The 18,929-nt window shown below is 33.3% G+C and overlaps 2 protein-coding genes across 2 annotated transcripts; both read right to left on the bottom strand.

Moving 5' to 3' along the window:
* Positions 1-319: 319 nt before the first annotated feature.
* LOC127131971 (uncharacterized) lies at positions 320-1,307 on the bottom strand. Its single transcript, XM_051060842.1, has 3 exons — positions 1,251-1,307; positions 1,105-1,149; positions 320-820 (listed from the first exon to the last, which is right to left on the bottom strand). The coding sequence occupies exons 1-3, from the start codon at positions 1,305-1,307 to the stop codon at positions 320-322; spliced, it is 603 nt and encodes a 200-aa protein (XP_050916799.1).
* A 235-nt stretch (positions 1,308-1,542) lies between these two features.
* On the bottom strand, positions 1,543-8,339 carry LOC127128657 (phenolic glucoside malonyltransferase 1). Its single transcript, XM_051058024.1, has 2 exons — positions 6,815-8,339; positions 1,543-1,651 (listed from the first exon to the last, which is right to left on the bottom strand). The coding sequence occupies exon 1, from the start codon at positions 8,219-8,221 to the stop codon at positions 6,827-6,829; it is 1,395 nt and encodes a 464-aa protein (XP_050913981.1). The 5' UTR covers positions 8,222-8,339; the 3' UTR covers positions 1,543-1,651; positions 6,815-6,826.
* Positions 8,340-18,929: the final 10,590 nt, after the last annotated feature.

Below are 18,929 nucleotides of genomic sequence, written 5' to 3'. Positions count from 1 at the left end.
GATGATCATTGTGAAGGGTATGGTGAACTTTAGGGTATGATAACAATCAACAACAATAAAATAATGAGTAGCACTAGTATTGATAATAACAATCAAAGGGGTATTATTAATATAACATATACCTCTGATCAACCTATCATCAATGCAAGTCTAAGTCCCCGACAGAGCGAACGCCTTTCCTCTAGTTGAAGCTTGCTTAGGCTTTGGACAATGAGTGCTGATATGTCCTGGTTTACCACAGTTGTAGCAAGTCACCACATTCTCCTTACAATATACGACCAGATGTCTTGAATTCCTACACTTGAAACGCTTCTTCACATCACTCTTGCATTAGCTGACACGATGATCCAATTTCACCGCACCTATAGCAATTCAGAGGAGTAGGGGAACCTCCCCCACTTGGCCTCTTACTAGCAGCAGCGCTCCACTTACCTTTATCAACTAGAGCACTACATGGCTTCCCACAACTCATATTATTCTTTCCTCTTCTCTCGCTCAACCCCTTGTAGTGAGCCGACCGAGCCTTACTATTATCCTCATAAATTCTATAGTTGTTCACCAACTCTGGAAACCTCCTGATCTGTTGGTATCCAATAGCCTGCTTAATTTCAAGACGCAAACCATTCTCGACTTTCAGACACTTTGAGGACTCAGTAGTAGCCTCACTGTAATGAGGGCAAAACTTAGTAAGTTCCACAAATATGGCAGCATACTCAGTAACCGACAAGTTACCCTTCTTTTGCTCTAAAAACTCAATCTCCGTCTTCCCACGAACAACCTTAGGAAGGTACTTTCTCAGAAATTCCCCGCGGAACACAGCCTAAGTTACAACTTCAGTTGCATCATCCAACATTTGACGAGTGTTGATCCACCAGTCATCAACTTCCTCAGCTATCATATGCATATCGAATCGCACCTTCTATGCTTCAGAGTAATCCATCACTCTGAAAATCCTCTTAATCTCCCTGAGCCACGTCTCTGCTCCATCAGGATCGTACCTACCCTTGAAAATAGGCGGATTGTTCCTCTGGAAATTCCCTAAATGTCGGAACTCATCATTTCCCCCCCAGCATTAGGTTGAATCTACACAGCCTGAGCAACAACCTGCAAAGTAGTAGCAATAAAAGCGTCGTTTCTTCCATTCATTTTCTATTTCACACCAATAACAGTAATAATGGTTAAAGAGACAACATCGATAATATTCAACTGTCACACCATACCGACTCAACAACTTGGCCGGACAGACATACCCGCTCTGATACCACTATGTAACATCCTAAATTTTCCCCCACGTAAATTTCAAACATTTATCTGAGTAAAACAATTCAAACTGAAATTTAAGATGCTACACTACAACATGCAATCAACCTGCCCAACCGAACAGACATGTAACACTTCATATTTATAAAAATAGTAGTAATAATTAAATGTCTGAATGTTAACTTTTATTAAATAGCAGCGAAACAACAATAAAAAACAGTTAACTCACATATCCATCATCAACATAGCATGTCATTATAAGAAATGTTAAAACATAACGAAAGACAAAAGATTCCAAATTCCCCGATGTTACACATCAGAGCAGACGCTGACAATAAAATAAAATGGAAGACTTCATCTTCCACTCATCTGAGCTCCTAGTGCAGATTATCTACATGTTATCCACGTGGAGGCAACATTCAAACAGAAGGGGTGAGATATCATAATTATATAAAGTAAAGCATGATAATAAGTAAGCATCTGATTATCACATGCGCATCACCTATTCCATAATACAATTCCATATAATTCACACAACAGTTATCCACACATAATAGAAACATTGCAACTATTCATATGGAAAAACAACACAACAACTATCCAAACATGATAACAACATAACAACCATCTAACATAACAACGTAATAACAACCATCTGACATAATGAAAACATAATCAACCATCTAACACAATAACAAATCAACCAACGTACAATGCAATGAGACTCAACAACTCGACTCAATGCATATGGCACCAATATGTGAACACTCAGGTCCACCGCTTTGATCCTCACCTCCTAGGATCAAAGCCACTAATTCGTTACCATCACCTCCGATAACGACTTACTAGTTCCATCACCTCCAAAATGTCTATCGGCTCAATCCACACAATGAACCATTTGTCCAACAACATGAATCCATGCAACATATTATACATGAAACAACAACATCATGCACAATGACCCACCACCATAGTCAATATACAACGCCAATAATGGTCATCATGCATCATACACATGTTATACAACTCAACATAACAAGCAACAACAATGCATTTAAGGTTATGTCACACTACCACATAAACATTACAATGAATTTCAACACCATCACACATAAAAATATGAATTTTCAGGTACTGAAACTAATTTTAAATGAAATTACACACTCTCAGCTTTCTGATGCTTTGAACGACACTCGAATCGGACACTCATACACACACACACACAATTCAACAAGTAATTGATCAACTCAACAATTTTCAATTATCACAATGATAATGAATATAGACAAGAAGAGCATAAAACCTACATGAAATAATCTACCCACCATCATCATGTTAACCCTTAGATAATCAAAATCTCACCCTTACCTTAGAGTTCCTAGCAATTTATTCTTTGACCTTCAACAATGGTGAATTCTATTCTTGAGCCCTAACCCATTCTTCTTACTTTCTCAGTTTCTTCTCTTTTCTCGCAATTGTTACGTGTTCTCTATCTCTATCTCACTATCCCCTTTTCTATTTTTGTTATAACTCTTATTATTATTACTAATCCCACTAAATAGAATAATAACAAATGATAATACATCTAATTATTTAATCTAAATAATAATCACCTTTTATTATTTTATTAACTTATTACCATTATCATTAATTTTCACCTATTAAATAATAATAATAATGACATCCCACTCAATTAACTAATTAAATTAATATTCAACCAATATTAACTAATTAACTAAATAATATATAATATAATTAATTAGTTTTACTCACCACACCACCCTTTCGACACTTTTGCTCACACACTCTCCAATACCTTAATTTCTATAATTCTAAGGCAACTATCCCACACCAAAGGTAACAAAGTACATCAAAACACCAATCAACACAACACAACCACAACTATCACATAATTAAATTATGAAATATAATTTACATAAAATCGGGGCGTTACACAAAATGTTCCCCCTCAAATGGAAACTCTTTTGTCCACATACAGTTGTACCGCCGTTGACACCTCTTTTCTGGGCATTTTGATACACCTCTTCACGGGCATTTCGATTTTAACGGGACACCACTTCTTGGGCATTTTGGTACAAGTAATTCGGTCTCTTTATTCGAACCAAAGGCTCATGATACCATTTTTTGGGGGAGTTTATAACTAGGGAGCATTGAACATTGTGAGACTTCTTTTTCTAGAGCAACAACTTTGTGAGAGACATACCACATATTCACCAAAAACTTTAAGGTGTTAGGTAAATGAATTCTCTCCCTTATTAATTAACATTATACCCATTAATAGGCAATATGAGACTTTAACCACTCACACTTGCACCTAATATTCTCCACCACAAGTGTGAGTCCCCCACATTCTATAACAAGATCCAACACTGAATCCAACTCCTTATCTCCCACAAAGTCGAACCAGACTCTTATACCATGTGTTGGGGGAGTTTTTCACTAGGGAGCATTCAACATTGTGAGACTTCTTTTCTAGAGCAACACCTTTGTTAGAGACACAACACATATTCACCAAAAACCTTAAGGTGATAGGTGAGTGGATTCTCTCACTTATAAATGTTCAAGTCTCCACAATTCCAACCAATGTGGCTACTCACACTTGCTATATTCTCAACACTTATTACGAAAACCATTCTTGATGAGAACTAATTTTTAAAAAAACCCTTTAGCCCTTCAAATCGTGTTCTCATCATGAAGAAACAAAACTTGCAGTTATAAAGAAGCCATCTAGTAATCTCTTATGTCGACCTGTATCTTCAGTCTTTGTTACAATCTAAGTGTTTTGCATAGTCTTCGCAGTCGGACTTCATTCAAAGAGGTATATTAGCCTTGTTTCAAAATTTGTTTCGAAATTTCTTAGTTTAAATTACATCATTCATACATAACATTAAAATACATCGTTCGTAGTAAGCTTTTTTTTTTAAATTACATCGTTCACACAAAATATGAAAATAGTTAGTTTAAACAAATCTAGATTTTGACAATGGATTATTGGATAACAAAAAAACCTTTGATGTTATCCATATTTATTTGTATACCCTTTATGCACATTCTTTTCATGTTCAATGGGTTACATGCATCCAATTTCTGATATGTTATCTGTTCCAACCACGAGAATTTTTTTCTGCACTTGCAATCCATCCTAGAGATATGTAAGATTTCATTATCTTTAGCAAATATTTCATGGAAAATGCTTGGGAATAAATTTCCCAATATTGTCAATCGAGGAAATAAATAAATTATGGAGTGTTTTCTTTTATTGACAACATATGAAGGTTATTTCAAAAATACAACAACAACATAAACACCATTATGTTAGATTGATTGCAAGAGCATACAAATGTTTTGTTCAAGATAGAATAACATTGAAGATTTTTTCTGTCTTACAATCCATCCCAAAGAATGATGCGTACAAGTTTGGAGCGGCTACATATAAGTTAGGTTAGGGTAAAATCTGATTATCTAATCCCTCAGTTATTAAAGAAAAACAAAGGAATAAATCATTAATTTAAAAATAAAAAATAAAATAAAAATAAAGGCGCCACTTTTAAAGAAATAAAAACATAAACTGCATTTGTTGTGATTCAAATCATGTCCTGGATTTCCCCCCTCATTATATTTAGAAACTGAGGGAATGTGTGTTACTTATTTAAAAATAAATAAAACATAGTGTGCCTTGACATTATAATCTGATTTTTTATTGGGTGAGATAGAAGCTTTTTCATGAAATACATTATTTGTAGTAGTGGAAGAATAAGGTTCATGGTTTCATTAAAATGATGAATCCAAAAATTTTTGTGGCTTCCACATCTCAAACAAAATGTCAAGATGCTGAGAAGGTTGCTGAGACATCTGGTGAAAATGAAGAACAAGTTATACGTGAAGATGTGGAAAACGAGTTTGTCTCTGATGATGATGACGACTAGTAGTAACAACATGATGAATGATGAAGTTGTTTTTTGGCCCTTAAATTAATTGCTTTGCAAGACATTTATATGGCATAATTCTGGTTTATTTTCTCTACCTGTGTGTGGATCCTTTTCTATGATGATGTGGTTTCCCTTAATGGGCTAAATAGTTGTTTTTTTTCCCCTCTGTTGGGTTGTTTCTTTTAGTTTTTTTTATTCCTTTAATGGGCTAGATATTACACTACCTCCCTTTGTCCATTTATAGAAAATAGGGGTATAAGAATGCATGCTCTTTCGCACATATATTTGTTTTGGTCTTTAGTTTTCTATCAGTCATATGGTTTCTCATCAAGATGATGTGCTCTTAAGTTAACATGCTTCAGTTTTCTGTCAATCATATGGTTCCTCGTGAAAATGATGAATTCTTAAGATAACATTTTCTTTGTTTAATTTCGTCACACTCTAATATTTTGATAAACCTGTCTTAAAGAATGTCTGTTAGATTGTGTCTAACATCTTACATGATGTAATTACCGAAAAATTGGCCAAAGGTGAATTTGTTATTACATAAGATTGACAATGTTTTTATAAATAATATGTGAAGCAAGATGTTCTGCCAAGATGTGATACATTATGTTTCTATATGATCAAGACACTTTAGTAAGAATACCATATATTAAGCATAATGTCCTTAGCTCAGTGAGACATCTTGTCCTTCTCTAAGTTACTCACTCGTAAGCTAATTTGAATAATTCCAACATTTTATAGGTTTTTTATTTTATTTTATATAATCAAGGATTTGACATTTATGCGTGTTTTGGATTAAGAAAGGATAATTTAGAAACCTATTTTAGCAAGATTAAATTTGAGGAATTCTATTTTATTCAAGATTTAATCAATCAAAATTTTATAAATCAATATTATTGAAAATTGGTTTCTTGCGCTTTTAAGATGTTGAGTCGCTTTCAGGATCTAAATCCTAATGAACTTTAAAGTTGGACCATTTTTTCTATTTAAAGAGACATTTTTATTGTGAATACTCAGACTTTGCATTATTAAGCTTGACATGTTAATTTGTTTCGAGTCTTGTGTTTGTTTTTGTATAATACTCTATTTTTGCGTATTAATACTAAATTAAGAGAATAGAGTATTTGAGTTGTAAGTTTATTCGATCATTCATATGTTATTGTAATTATCCACCCACTTGAAAAAGTGTTTGAGTCAAAATTAGAGGGGTGTCATATTCGGGGGAACCCTGAATCGAAGTTAACAAGTAGTATTAGGAAAAAAAGTATTGAAGTATGAGAGTTTAAATCAGACCAATTTATAATTGTGACTATTAAGATTGAATTTCTTTTTATTAGGTTAACTCCCTTAAAACTTAGGTGATTTTGAACCGAATTGAATGATCAAATTATGTGTTATTTATATTATATATTTAATTGTTACGTCTGACATCTTATTATCTTATTATCCGGAGAACATAATTTCAAACTATAATATATGATATAATAAATTATCAAATTATTCAGAATTATTACACTTCAAAGCATACGAGAAAATAAGTTATAGAATGAAAAACAACACAATTTATTTTCCTTCAAAGCAATTGAATCAAAACTTACACATAAAGGAACTCAAGATGCAATCCCTTTGACAAAGAGAGAAGCAAAAGTTTCCATTGCCTTTTTCTTAGACACAAAACCTATCTCAACACCATCACCATTTCTACAATCAGAAATAGAAATCGCACCAGTTCTATCAATAGAAACCACTTCAACTTTCTTTGGTTTTCCGCAACCGAAATCAGTGCTATAAACCTCAAATTTAGGTGAACCAGCAGTACCATATGTTTTAACATCAGCATTGACAACACCATCAAGTAACCAAGAAGACCAATTTTCAGCTCCTTTTAACACTCCATCTTTTAGAGTTTCCAAAGCTTCACTTAAAACTTTAACAGCCACAGTTAGTCCATTTTCTCCCAATAACTCACTTGTTCCAACAGCTGCAAGTCTTGCTCCAATGCAATTTCCAAAATATGTTGCAGGAATAGGCCAAGTTAAACGGTTCCTGCAATCGACACTGAAAGCAATTTTAACAGTTTTGTTCTCGCTTTCGTCTGCTTTCACTCTGCATATACATGCATATGCAAGAGATACCACAAAAGTTGACAAATGAAGATTTTTATTCTCATTCCTAAGACCCTTTTGTCTTGACACTATAAATTGTTTAAGTTTTTCAATATCCAAACGAGATAATTGAAATAACCCTCTAACTGAGTCTTCTGGAACTTCAAGATCCCAAACCTTTAAGCTTCTGTTGTTTGTTCCACCATGCTTTAACCAATCACTCAAATATTTTGCCTCAAATCCATTAGGATCCTTGATTACTTTTCTATCATAAAAAGGATAAAATTCATGTGGCAACAAAAGGGGTGATTCTGATTCTGATTTTGATTTTGGTTCAGAATCACCAATTTCAAGGCTTCTACATAGATAAGCCCAAGATTTGATAAAAGAAGTTGAACTTTTACCATCTAAAACAGCATGATGTGAAGTGACACCAATTGAAAAACCAGTGTTTGGAAAAAGAGTAACTTGAAGAGCAAGAACAGAAGCTTGGTCATGTGAAATACTCAAACTAGATAAAAGATGATGAACTTGTGTAGCTTCACAGAAATTATTACCAGATAGAAGATTGAAATCAGCATCAGATTCAGCAAGTGTGAGTGAAAGAGTGTTGCCTTTGGTGTACTTGATGATTGGTTTGTGAGAATCAATAGGCCAAATGAGATGACCCAAAAGAGGATAAAAGTGGAAAAGTGCAAGAGAAAGAGATTGTTTGAGTTTAGGAAGAAAAGTGTTGAAGAAAAGTGAAGGTTGGTGTGGAAATTCATAAAAGAAAATTCTTTGAACAGGTGGTAATCTTAACCATAGTATGTCAAAGAATGTAAGAGGAAGTGAAGCTTCTGAAGGAAGTTCTTGTGGTGAAGATGGTGATACATTGAAAATTTCTATGATTTTTGTCATTTCTTGGAAATGGGAAGGACCGGAATTGAGGAATGTGGCAAGACAAAGGTGTTTCAATGGTTCTGAGCAAACCACATGTACCAGTCATTATCTCTTACCAGACACTTAGTTAGGTTTCTAATTAAATAATTTTTTTTAAAAGAAAGGTTAACTATTTCAATATTTGGTATATTGAATTTATAGTTTTTTTTATAATTTATTTATAATAATCATAATAATAATTCTTATTATTTTTAACATCTTAGTTATAGTTTTGTTATAAAAAAAATGTTACTTGTAGGTGAATACAATAATACTCTATTTGAGATAAAGTAGCAAGTGTAGTTTCTATTTAATTTTTCTTTTGAATTTGCTGTATTTTAACAAAACAACAATTTGTAGAAGTGTCCAAGTGTTTAAGATTGGTCTAACTTGCTCAAGTTATATGAAGCTACAGAAATGTCACTGATGGGTACGATGCTCTAGCATGTTAGTACGACATCTAGGCCTTGTGCCACAGACGCCAGACTGTTGTGTTTTGAAGTGTGTTTTGTAGAAGATTGATCAAAGATTTTATTGTTATTGATTTAACAATATGATTATATGATTTGTTTGATAGCTGAGTGGAGTTTAATTCGAATTTAAATGAAAAATTAAATTTGAATTTGAATTAAAAACAAAGTATATCTTGTTGGAGATATTCAAGTAACAAATCAAATATCCAACACATTGTGCAAAGATTCTGGACGAAAATATTTTAAGATCCACAAGGAAAAAGCCCATAATTATTTGTTAGATAAGAAGATCAAAACCTAAATTGGAAGATAACCACTCCCATTGAAGATCTTAGAGTGTCTAGGTTTTGTGTCATGTATTCACACTAATGCCCTTAGATGATTAGTGTTGAATTTTTTTGTACACCTATATGTTTTAGTAACTTGACATAGAAGGTTTGTCTAATTGAGTTGTAGTCAATATTAATTATGTACACATCTATGTTTCAGTAACTTGGCATAGGAAGTTTGTCTAGTTGAGTTATAACTTTCAACATTCTTTATCTTGTGAAGATTAAAATTGATCACTAGGGTTTAATGTTTGTTTGCCCCTTTCATTGGGATTGTGGCAGAGGAGAAAGTGAGTATGCTCTCATATTTAAGGGGAAACTCTAAATAAAAAGTCATTGGGTAGCTAGGAAGAGACATTAAACAACATAGGATTTATTGTTGCTTGTAGCTCTAATTGTACTAAGCTACTAATAGTGGATTTTCTTTCTTGGATTGTGAAATCAGCCCCCAGACGTAGGTGTAGTTTCACTAAATGGGGTAAAAAAATTGATTGTGTTCTTTATTACTTTTTTACTCACTACTACAAAATTGACCTTTCGTCACACTAAACTACAACGGTCTCATTGTTAACCGTGGTAATACCTCATTTTTGGACGTGTTTTGTTTATTGATATTTAGGAAAATACATTGTACTACGGTCAAACTAATAAACTGTGATTAAACATTTATGGAGTGACAAAGTTCGAATCCCATCTCCAACAATTTTCTATTTTTTTGCTACAATTAATGTTGTCCTTATAATTATAATATATAAATTAAAATTAAAATTAAAATACCTATCACCACGGTTGTTAATGTGAACCATTGTGAAAGTCATTACATTTCATCACGGATTTTGAATACAACCGTGGTGAAATTGTTTTCTCATATATAATATAAGTGAAGTAGCTCTCACTTCTTGACAGTATCACCATATCTATCAGAGCAAAACCCTGTAACACATTTTCTCTATTCTTCTTCTTCATTAGTTCTCACTTCATACATAAATGTATTCTTCTTCTTCCGTGTTCTTTCTTTTTTCGTGTATGTTATCTTTATGTTTCACATGATTTTCAAATGATTTTTTTTCTTGTTCAAGAGTTTATGGTTTTTTATTGTATGTTGTTGTTGTTGTTATTTTATGTTGTTGTATGTTGTTGTTTTATTGTGCCGATTTCAGATCCTTCTCTCAAAATTAATAGTGGGAGCAACAAACTTATCCACGAGATTTAGGTTACAAAGGAGGTTATTGATATGGTGGAGGTATTGCTTAACAAAACCAAGGAAGTTAAATCTGTTATGGATCACATTACTGTTGTTGAACCGTCTAATGGAACATGCTATAAGAAGATTCTTTTCAAGAATCTCAACCCTGAAAAGATGAAGAAGGTAAAAGCTATTATGAATTACCTAATGAATATGGATGTAACTGATTGTGAATTAGATGAAGACCTTGAGAACTACGAAGCCCTTGAGAACTGCATAAATTTAACTAGGCATGAAGCTTGAATGCCTCTGTTATGTTTTACATGATTTTTTGTTAGTTGTTAGTGTTGACAAGTTTTTGTATGTTGTGGTTGTTGTTGCTTGTTATGTGACAATATACTTCTAGTTTATGTTAACATGTTGTTTTTTCTTGTGGCATGATTTACTTCATTTTTGGGTTAACAATGTTTTGTTGGTTGTTGTTTCTTGTTATGTTACAATGTTAATGCTAGTTATGTTGTGGTTGTTGTTTCTTGTTATGTTATAGTGTACTGCTTATTTATGTTATAGTGTACAACTATTCGGGTTAACAATATAATGTTGGTTGTTGTTGCTTGTTATGTTACAATGTTAATTCTGGTTTATGTTTTCAAAATAGGATAACATTTTGAAAGTTGTTTATATTTTGAAATCTGGTTCAAGAGAACTCATACTATGGGTGTGGTTCATAAATGGTTTGTTTTGCTATGGATAAACAATACAAGAGGTATGAAGCAATGTTTGAAGCTTCATCTTCTTTGTATTTTTTCTTCATGGCAACACAAAGTAGATCAACTTCAGATCATTCGACGAATCTTTTCAATAAAATGTATGTTGTTGTCGTTTTGTTGATGTATGTTGTTGTTGAGTTTATTATAATGTATGTAGATTGTTTGTTTCACTCACTTTTCATTGAACATGCATTCATTTAAAGTGATTTAGAAAATAATAATTTGAAAATTAAGTTATATTTGAAATGCAACTTAGATCAAACATATTTTTTGAATGGCATTCATCTCGTAATTCATCTATATCGCTATTTAACACTTAGATCTTGATTTATTTCCCCAGGTTCTTCAAAGAAACGGTTCATTCTCTATTAATTTATATTGCAAAATAATAATTTTTTTGAGAAATTGAATCATCTTCATCAATGTTATCATAATAATCTTAATTATTGATTAAAATAATGATGATGATGATGATCTCGAATTAGTCAACATATTGATACTTTGAAAAATAAACTAGGAATGAACCGTTGCTTTGAAGAATTTGGGGCATTGAATCAAATAATATGTGTTAATAAGCAAAAGATGAATTAAGATATGAATGCAATTTTAAAAACAGTGGTTCGTTTAAGTTGTTTATCAAGAGTAATTTAATTTTTCAAATTATTATCTTATACATCAATTTTAATGGTTGCATATGTTTAGTGAGGTGTAAGAAAAAAAGAAGCAATTTTTACATATTTTTATAATAAACTCGGGTACTTTTCACAAAGGTTATCTTCTATAACCGTGGTGAAATGTTAATTATATTCCAAATAATTTGTTGATGCGATTGGGTTTCAAACTCATGACCTACATATATATCACGACTGATGTTTAATATTACTATTGTGATAGGTAACGCGTTACCTAACTTATAAACACGGTCACACACCTGTTGCGGAAACCATCATACATACAATCACACGTTACCTAACAACGAACTTAAGACTGTCATTATATGTGTTTTGCAACCGTCATTATATGTGTTTTCCGTAGTAGTGACTCAATCATCTATTTCTAGTTAGTATTTTGTTTCTGGTGTATCCTGTCATACCCGTTGCTGGAGCATTGCTTCTGGGGTATCCTATCTCCTTTTTGATGATGACAAACAATTGGACTTTGATGAACAATTTTATTCAAACAAGCAATCATCTAAACTTCATAGTTAGGTTTGTAAGCCCCCCTTGAGTTTTAGACTTAATTTTTTTTTCTTATCTTGATTGTTCAGAGTGAGGTTTGCAAGCTCCCACTAACAATCATGTAAAGTTCAGAGTTAGGTTTGTAAGTTCCCCCTAAGTTTTTGACTAACGAAATTTTCTTGGTTTAATCAAAATTCATAGTTTTAAATTTCAGAGTTAGGTTTGCAAGCTCCCCCTGAATTTAAGACTTAAAATCAGATATAAATTTTAGAAAAATAATTCAATAAGATAAGATTCAGTTATTTTAACAAGCACAACAAGATTCAGAGATATAACAAATATAAGACTTGGAATCAAATATAACAAAACATTCATAGATATTCATACAAGTATAACAAAAACAATCAGAAAGAATGATAAATTAGAAAGAAATTTCATTCAATGATATAATATAATAATTACAAGAAATGAATTCAACGATATAATATCGGAATTAAAAAAAAATCCTCCAGATTCATGGATGTTCCAGATTGATCATTGGATAAAACTAATCAAAATCAAACCCTATTTCTCCCCTTTTTGTCATCAATAAAAAAAGATTGACAACAAAAATGGAGAAAATTGAAGGGTGAGAAAAAAATATAAAGACGTTATATGGAAAAAAGAAAAAGGAAAGGGAAAACTAGAAAATACTTGTACAAACAGAAAAATAAGAAAGGGACGGAGGTGGACAACCTAGAAGTGGGAAACTAGACACCACATGGACATAATCATGTGCTCCAAAAAAGCGTTTAAAATATGGAGTCTTTCTTCCATTATGACTCTGAAACGAGTGAATGAATTGCATCACACGACTGATTTAGTCTGACAACGAATGCTACTAAACGATTTAGTGTAAGACCCCAATTTTGACCCTAAGATCCCTCATGTAATTTCATCATAAGCATTAGCATTGGGATCATACCTTGGCATCCTCCTTACTCCTATTTCATTGGGTTTGTTTTGGGGGAGATCACCAAGCACTTTGTGATTGTATCATACTTGTATTTTATCAGTTCAATAACCAAAATACAAAAAATATGTCTTTACATTTGTCTAACTCTTTTGTAGGAAGGGCATGATTCTATTGATCTATCAAGTTCCCATCTAGGGTTTGAGACCCCCATGAACAAAGAGCACAACCAAGAATTTATCTAAGAATGTTTATGAGCATCATATATGAGTCCCAATGTTCTCTACATGTTATATTGATCAAGTTTTCTTCAAGAGTGTGAGGGTAATTTGCCTTGGAAACCCTAGTCTGACTAGGTATCTTGAGTAACTTCTCCAACAAGCTATCTCACCATTGATCAAATTTCTTAAGGGACACTTCAAATTTCATCATCTTATGCATATATGATCTACCATGAGCCAAGAAAGTCAAGAGAATTGAAAGTTAGCAAGTTGGTTGATGGTGGTTGGCCAGATGGATTCATCTAATCAAAACTGGGTCTCCCTAGACCCTATATCCTACAATTTTCACCATATGAAAATGATTCCAAGAGAAAACTTACTCTAAATTACATTACAAACAACTTTCATGTTGATACCTAGAGCTAGTTTTTCTTGGAAAATCATTTTCTATGTTGAAACATTATAGGTCATTTTGTCTAAACCCTAATTTGAAAGTCAACTTCCCAAGGCCATAACTTGCTCAATTTTTATGAGATGAAATATTTCCAAGTTGAACAATCAAATTCAATGTGTCTAATTCAACTTTTATGTTTGGAGTAGGAGCTAACTAAACTTTTTTGAGCATGTGATATGAGGTTACATTATAGGTCACTTTTGACCTACACCATTGATCAAGTGATTTTTCCAAACTTCAAAAATGCATAACTCTATCATTTAAAATCCAAATGACATGAAATTAGTGACCATTTTGAAGGTATTTGAGAGATATACAACTTTTATGAAGAAATTTTTCTCATTTGAAGCTCATATAAAAAGTTAAGCAAGGTGGAATATTGAGACATATGGCTTGACACTTAGAAAAATTTTGATATGTCAAAAATTTCCAAACTTCCACCTCAAATTTCTCCAAGTTAAAAACTCCAAATGGAAAAGTGTTAAACATGAAAGTTGTTCCTCTTCATATCACCTTTCCAAAGAGCTCAAATTCATTCATTTTGGACAAGGAATGCATAGGCTGCGTATGGCATGAACATGGTGTCATCACTTGGCAAGGATGAAACTTCAAATCCAAATGCACACTTGCCTTGAATTCCAAGCTGAATTCAGACTATCTAACATTCATTTGTGGACTTATGGCAATGATTTTATGGGCCTATGCACGCCCATGCACCCATGCATCATCAATGGCCAAATTTGGAAAGTGATTTCAAGTGTGCAAAAAGCAATGGATTCAGCTATAAATAGAGCCTCATATGCTCAACAATCAACACACATTCGCGCCAACTTTGATCCCCCATCTCTAACCCTCACTATACAAAGGATAAACCTGAGAAATTCATTTGAATATGAGGTTGAATTTCCACTGTTTTGAAATTCAAATCTCAAGGAATCCACAACCTTTTAAGCATTCAATCCTTCTTCTGCAAGCATTTGGAGTGAGACCAAGCACAAGCAAGATCAAGATCAGTTGAATCCAGACCTCCATTGAAGGTATTTTCCAGAAATTTTGATCTCTTCGATTCTCTCAAATTCTTGCTTAGTTCTATTGATTCTTTGGTTGTATAAAGTCCTACCAATGTAGGCAAGAAGATTGAGTTGCTTTGAGGCCAAATCGAAGCCACTCAATTCATGTACCTCAAATTTCAACTCCATGTATCTCTCAATATACTTGGAGTTAGAGTGAATTGAGGCCAAATTTGAGCTCAGTGCCATTTTTACTTTGAAATCATGTCCTTGTTTTTAATTTTGGTGATGGTTGAAGGTGGACCAGTCCGGTGAGGTCCACCGAAGAAGAAGACCGGAGCTACAACTCCGGCCATGCGCTGGCATGTCTCACAGCCACATGATCCATGTAATTTTTTTTAATCACGATCGTTCCTTTTAAATACCAATGTTATGGCGCACTGACTCATGTGCATGGTGGAACGCGTGTTTCTGGCCACTTGATCTTCCACCTCAATTAATGAGGGAGATCAAGTGGTCCACGTTTTTTCTGATATTTTAATTTTCATTTTTATTGCATTATTTTCAATAATTCATATTAAATTCAATATTGATCCAAAAAATATGGGACTTTCACCAAAAAAATTCAAATATTTTTCTCTTTCATATTCTGAAATAAAATTATTTTTTGGATCATTATTAATATTTTTCATGAATTAATTGATTTTGCATTTGTTTTTAATTGTTTAAAAATATTTTTAAATGTCCAAAAATTATGAATTTTTTCTCCAAGGTCCTTTGACCTTGTTTGACCTATGATAAATCTCATGGCCATTTCTTTGGTGTTTTGATGAGATTTTAGGAATTGGATAAACCATATTTAATTTAAATGCACTATTTTAGTATTTTAATTTGAATAAATGCCAAATAAAATTGTTGACCAATTGTGATGGCTTGTTTATGTTTGACTCTTGTTGTTGGGTCTTGGTCAAGGTTGATTTGACTTTGTCAAAATTAATGTCATTGGATTTAGGGGATTGATAGAATGTACATTCCATCTCCCAAAATGAATGGATGATATTAATTTGGTAAAAGTCCTCCTTTGACCAATTTGTGTTTTGATCCATTCCCCTCTCTCTTCATCTCATTCCCCTTCTTTATGCATTCATCTCATTTGGCCTATGATATCTCAAAGTCCTAATGATAGTTGATTGAAAAATTGACATGAGTATGGATGAGATTAGGCCACACCTTTTGCATATTCTTTTTGTGTGTGGTATGTTTCATGAGCATAGTCCATTATACTATGTCTCTAACATGCATTAACACCAAAATTCTATTGCCCGACCTCAAATAGTTGTGACTTCTACATAAGTCCAATTACGATTGCTTAACATAGCGCTAAATTTGTGACATAAAAGGCATAAGCATTCTAGTTAGTGAGATTGTAAGTATCCCCTCTTTCATGGTATTGTGTGAAAATTGGCCTTCTTTCCTTCCTTTGGAAGATATTTTGGCTCAAGGACTCATGCTTGTGATAAGTGGGTTGAGTGTTCTCCAAAGAATGTCTTAATATGAAAAGCAAAAGCAAAACAATACTAACTTCTAACCTATTAACTACTAACTTTTAATTTCAAGCCTTTACTTTAATGCAATTTACTTTTAGCACTCTATTTCATTTGCCATTGTTCATATCATTCTAATTGTTTATGTTAGTGCAATTTTCACTTTGTCCACTTGGACCATATTATGTGATATATTTTGTTTGTGTATACTTTGCTTGTTTGTGTGGTCTTTGACCATTAATGTACATAATAACAACAAAAACCCTAAAAGACTTTTGTGTGGAATGTTGGCTTGATCTTGGACAAATGGACTTAGAATCTAGGCAACCTTCCTAAGCTAATGGACTTGGCCAATGCCAACTTATTGAGAACCAAGTGCTTGCAATTTGAAATTCATCTGATACATTTTTGAAGACATCTCTAAGTTCATCAGCAACATGATCATTGTGAAGCTGTTATTATAAACCTGTAACTTGTGGAATTCATCTGTTACATGGGCTATTTTGAAAAAGATCATGGAATGGATAAGCTTGGATGTGGCCATATTTATTTGATGCCCTGCTCTTCAAGATAATATAATTGTGCATTTGTGTGTTGCTTGATTCTAAAAGTCCAAGGGAATTCTGGGTTTCTATTGACACTCTTGTCTATTGGATTGCTACCCATTTGGTCAAATCTTTTCAACTCTAAACTTTTAATTTTTGTACATAGGATAGTCTCTTCATCTTCTCCCTATTTCTTTAATTTCAAAATCTCTCCCTCTCCTTTTCAAAATCTTCTTTGCGTGAACTACTTTTATTCTAAACTTAGACCTCTTTTGCAAAAAGATAGAAACTTTGGCCTTATGCCATTGCATTTTCAAACTTATTTTCTTAAATCAAACTTGTAAATAAACTTAACTATACTTGACTTAAACTTTAAAAAAAAAAGCCAAAAAAGAACTAACTCATTCAAACCATTTTTAGGCCTTTGTGCCTTTCAAACTTAATTTTTATTAAAAACAATGCATCCATTTTGAAATTTGTATCACGAACTACGAGGTTTTGATCCCTGATTTTTATGTTGGTACGTAGGCACAAGACCGAAGGTCTTGTCAAACACAAAAATATAATTAATGAATTATTTTCTCATCCCCCCATTCTATTTGTTTTGTAAACATCACTTTATACCAAGTACATATGCATACTAAAAGGGCTCCCTAGGATACTTTGGGTGCTAACACCTCCCCTCTGTGTAACCAACCCCTTACATGTGATCTCTGACATTTTATTAGTTTTGATTTGAAAACTTCTTACTTTTTGGGTTCTGTTCGTACCTTTTTCTCTTTTCCCTTGGAAACAACAAAAGCGCGGTGGCGACTCTTGTTATTTGATCTCTAGCTTGTCAATAGCTTGATGATCATGAATTTTCCGCTATAGAAATTAAGTGGCGACTCTGCTGGGGAGTAGTCTCCAGTGGGTTTAGCCTACTTTTTGTTTCTATATATTTGTATATATATGATGTTTGTATATATGTGTGTGTGATATAATCTGCTTGTTGTGCTTGGTGATCTCTGAGTGGTGAGATAAGTTCTAACCCGAACTTGAGTGAAATTAAGATAGGAAGATGGTATAGTCATGTTCGACTTGTGTGGAGTAGTTCTTAACAAGTTGGCTTGAGATCCATCCGCTCAGTGGAGACTCCTTTGGATTTGGAAATGTCACACAAGTATTTGTGGTTAGGCATTACTATTTCTAATTGGGTCTGAGAAGCTGAGGACCTTAGAACATTTAACCCATCTTGGCCTATTTAGGACGTAGTGCGGAAACTGTTCAAGTGTAGACTTGATAACAGTTGTTACGCGATACTACACTCAGATGAGTTTCTCTTGAGAATATTATGGGTCAATGAGTCAGTCATCTTAACCTGTAATATCTGATAGATGGAATTAAGACTCTGGGAACTTTTCAGAACATGATCTACAAGTTTTTATCCTTAGTTCACTCCTTTGGGATGGTTCTTACCTAGACTCCATGCTCGTGACTTACAACAAACCCTTGCTCTTGGTTGATCCAATCAAGTCTTGTCAATATCAATGGAACTTGGATGTTGATAAGGTGTAAACAATAATCCACCAAAATGGATGATTGATCTTGACAATGACTTGATTCATCCCTTGGCCTTTGTTTGCCTTATGTGTGATCCCTTATTTGTGATTGTTGCATTCATGCATTCATGCGCATTATAACATTCATCACACGAAAATTTCAAGGAACTAAGGTATCGTTTGCAAATATTTTCAGACCATGGATTATGGACGAAGGAACACTAAGAAGTACAGTTTCAGATGTCCCGACTTGAAAGAGTTAAGGAAGCTAGCATCTTTTGTATTAGATCCCTTGGACTTCAAACAACGTCATGGGAAGCTTCTGTCCATCTTGTCTGCTGATGTGGTTGAAGGACTCTTGAGTGTGCTAGTGCAGTTCTATGATCCTCTCTACCGTTGTTTCACTTTCCCAGATTTTCAGCTTGTGCCTACCTTGGAGGAGTATTCTCATCTTTTGGGGATACCTGTTTCTAGTAGAGTGCTT

The sequence above is a fragment of the Lathyrus oleraceus genome, chromosome 3 (genome assembly GCF_024323335.1).
Source record: "Lathyrus oleraceus cultivar Zhongwan6 chromosome 3, CAAS_Psat_ZW6_1.0, whole genome shotgun sequence".
NCBI lineage: Eukaryota > Viridiplantae > Streptophyta > Magnoliopsida > Fabales > Fabaceae > Lathyrus > Lathyrus oleraceus.
Note: the sequence above shows the minus strand (reverse complement) of the source record. Positions and strands in the feature narration are given on the sequence as shown.

Coding starts and splice junctions, on each gene's coding strand:
- LOC127128657 (XM_051058024.1), bottom strand. CDS start 8,221: ATGACAAAAATCATAGAAATTTTCAATGTATCACCATCTTCACCACAA.
- LOC127131971 (XM_051060842.1), bottom strand. CDS start 1,307: ATGTTTGAAATTTACGTGGGGGAAAATTTAGGATGTTACATAGTGGTA. Junction 1,150..1,250: donor ACATAGTGGTATCAGAGCGG/GTATGTCTGTCC, acceptor GGTGTGAAATAG/AAAATGAATGGAAGAAACGA. Junction 821..1,104: donor TTATTGCTACTACTTTGCAG/GTTGTTGCTCAG, acceptor GTTGTAACTTAG/GCTGTGTTCCGCGGGGAATT.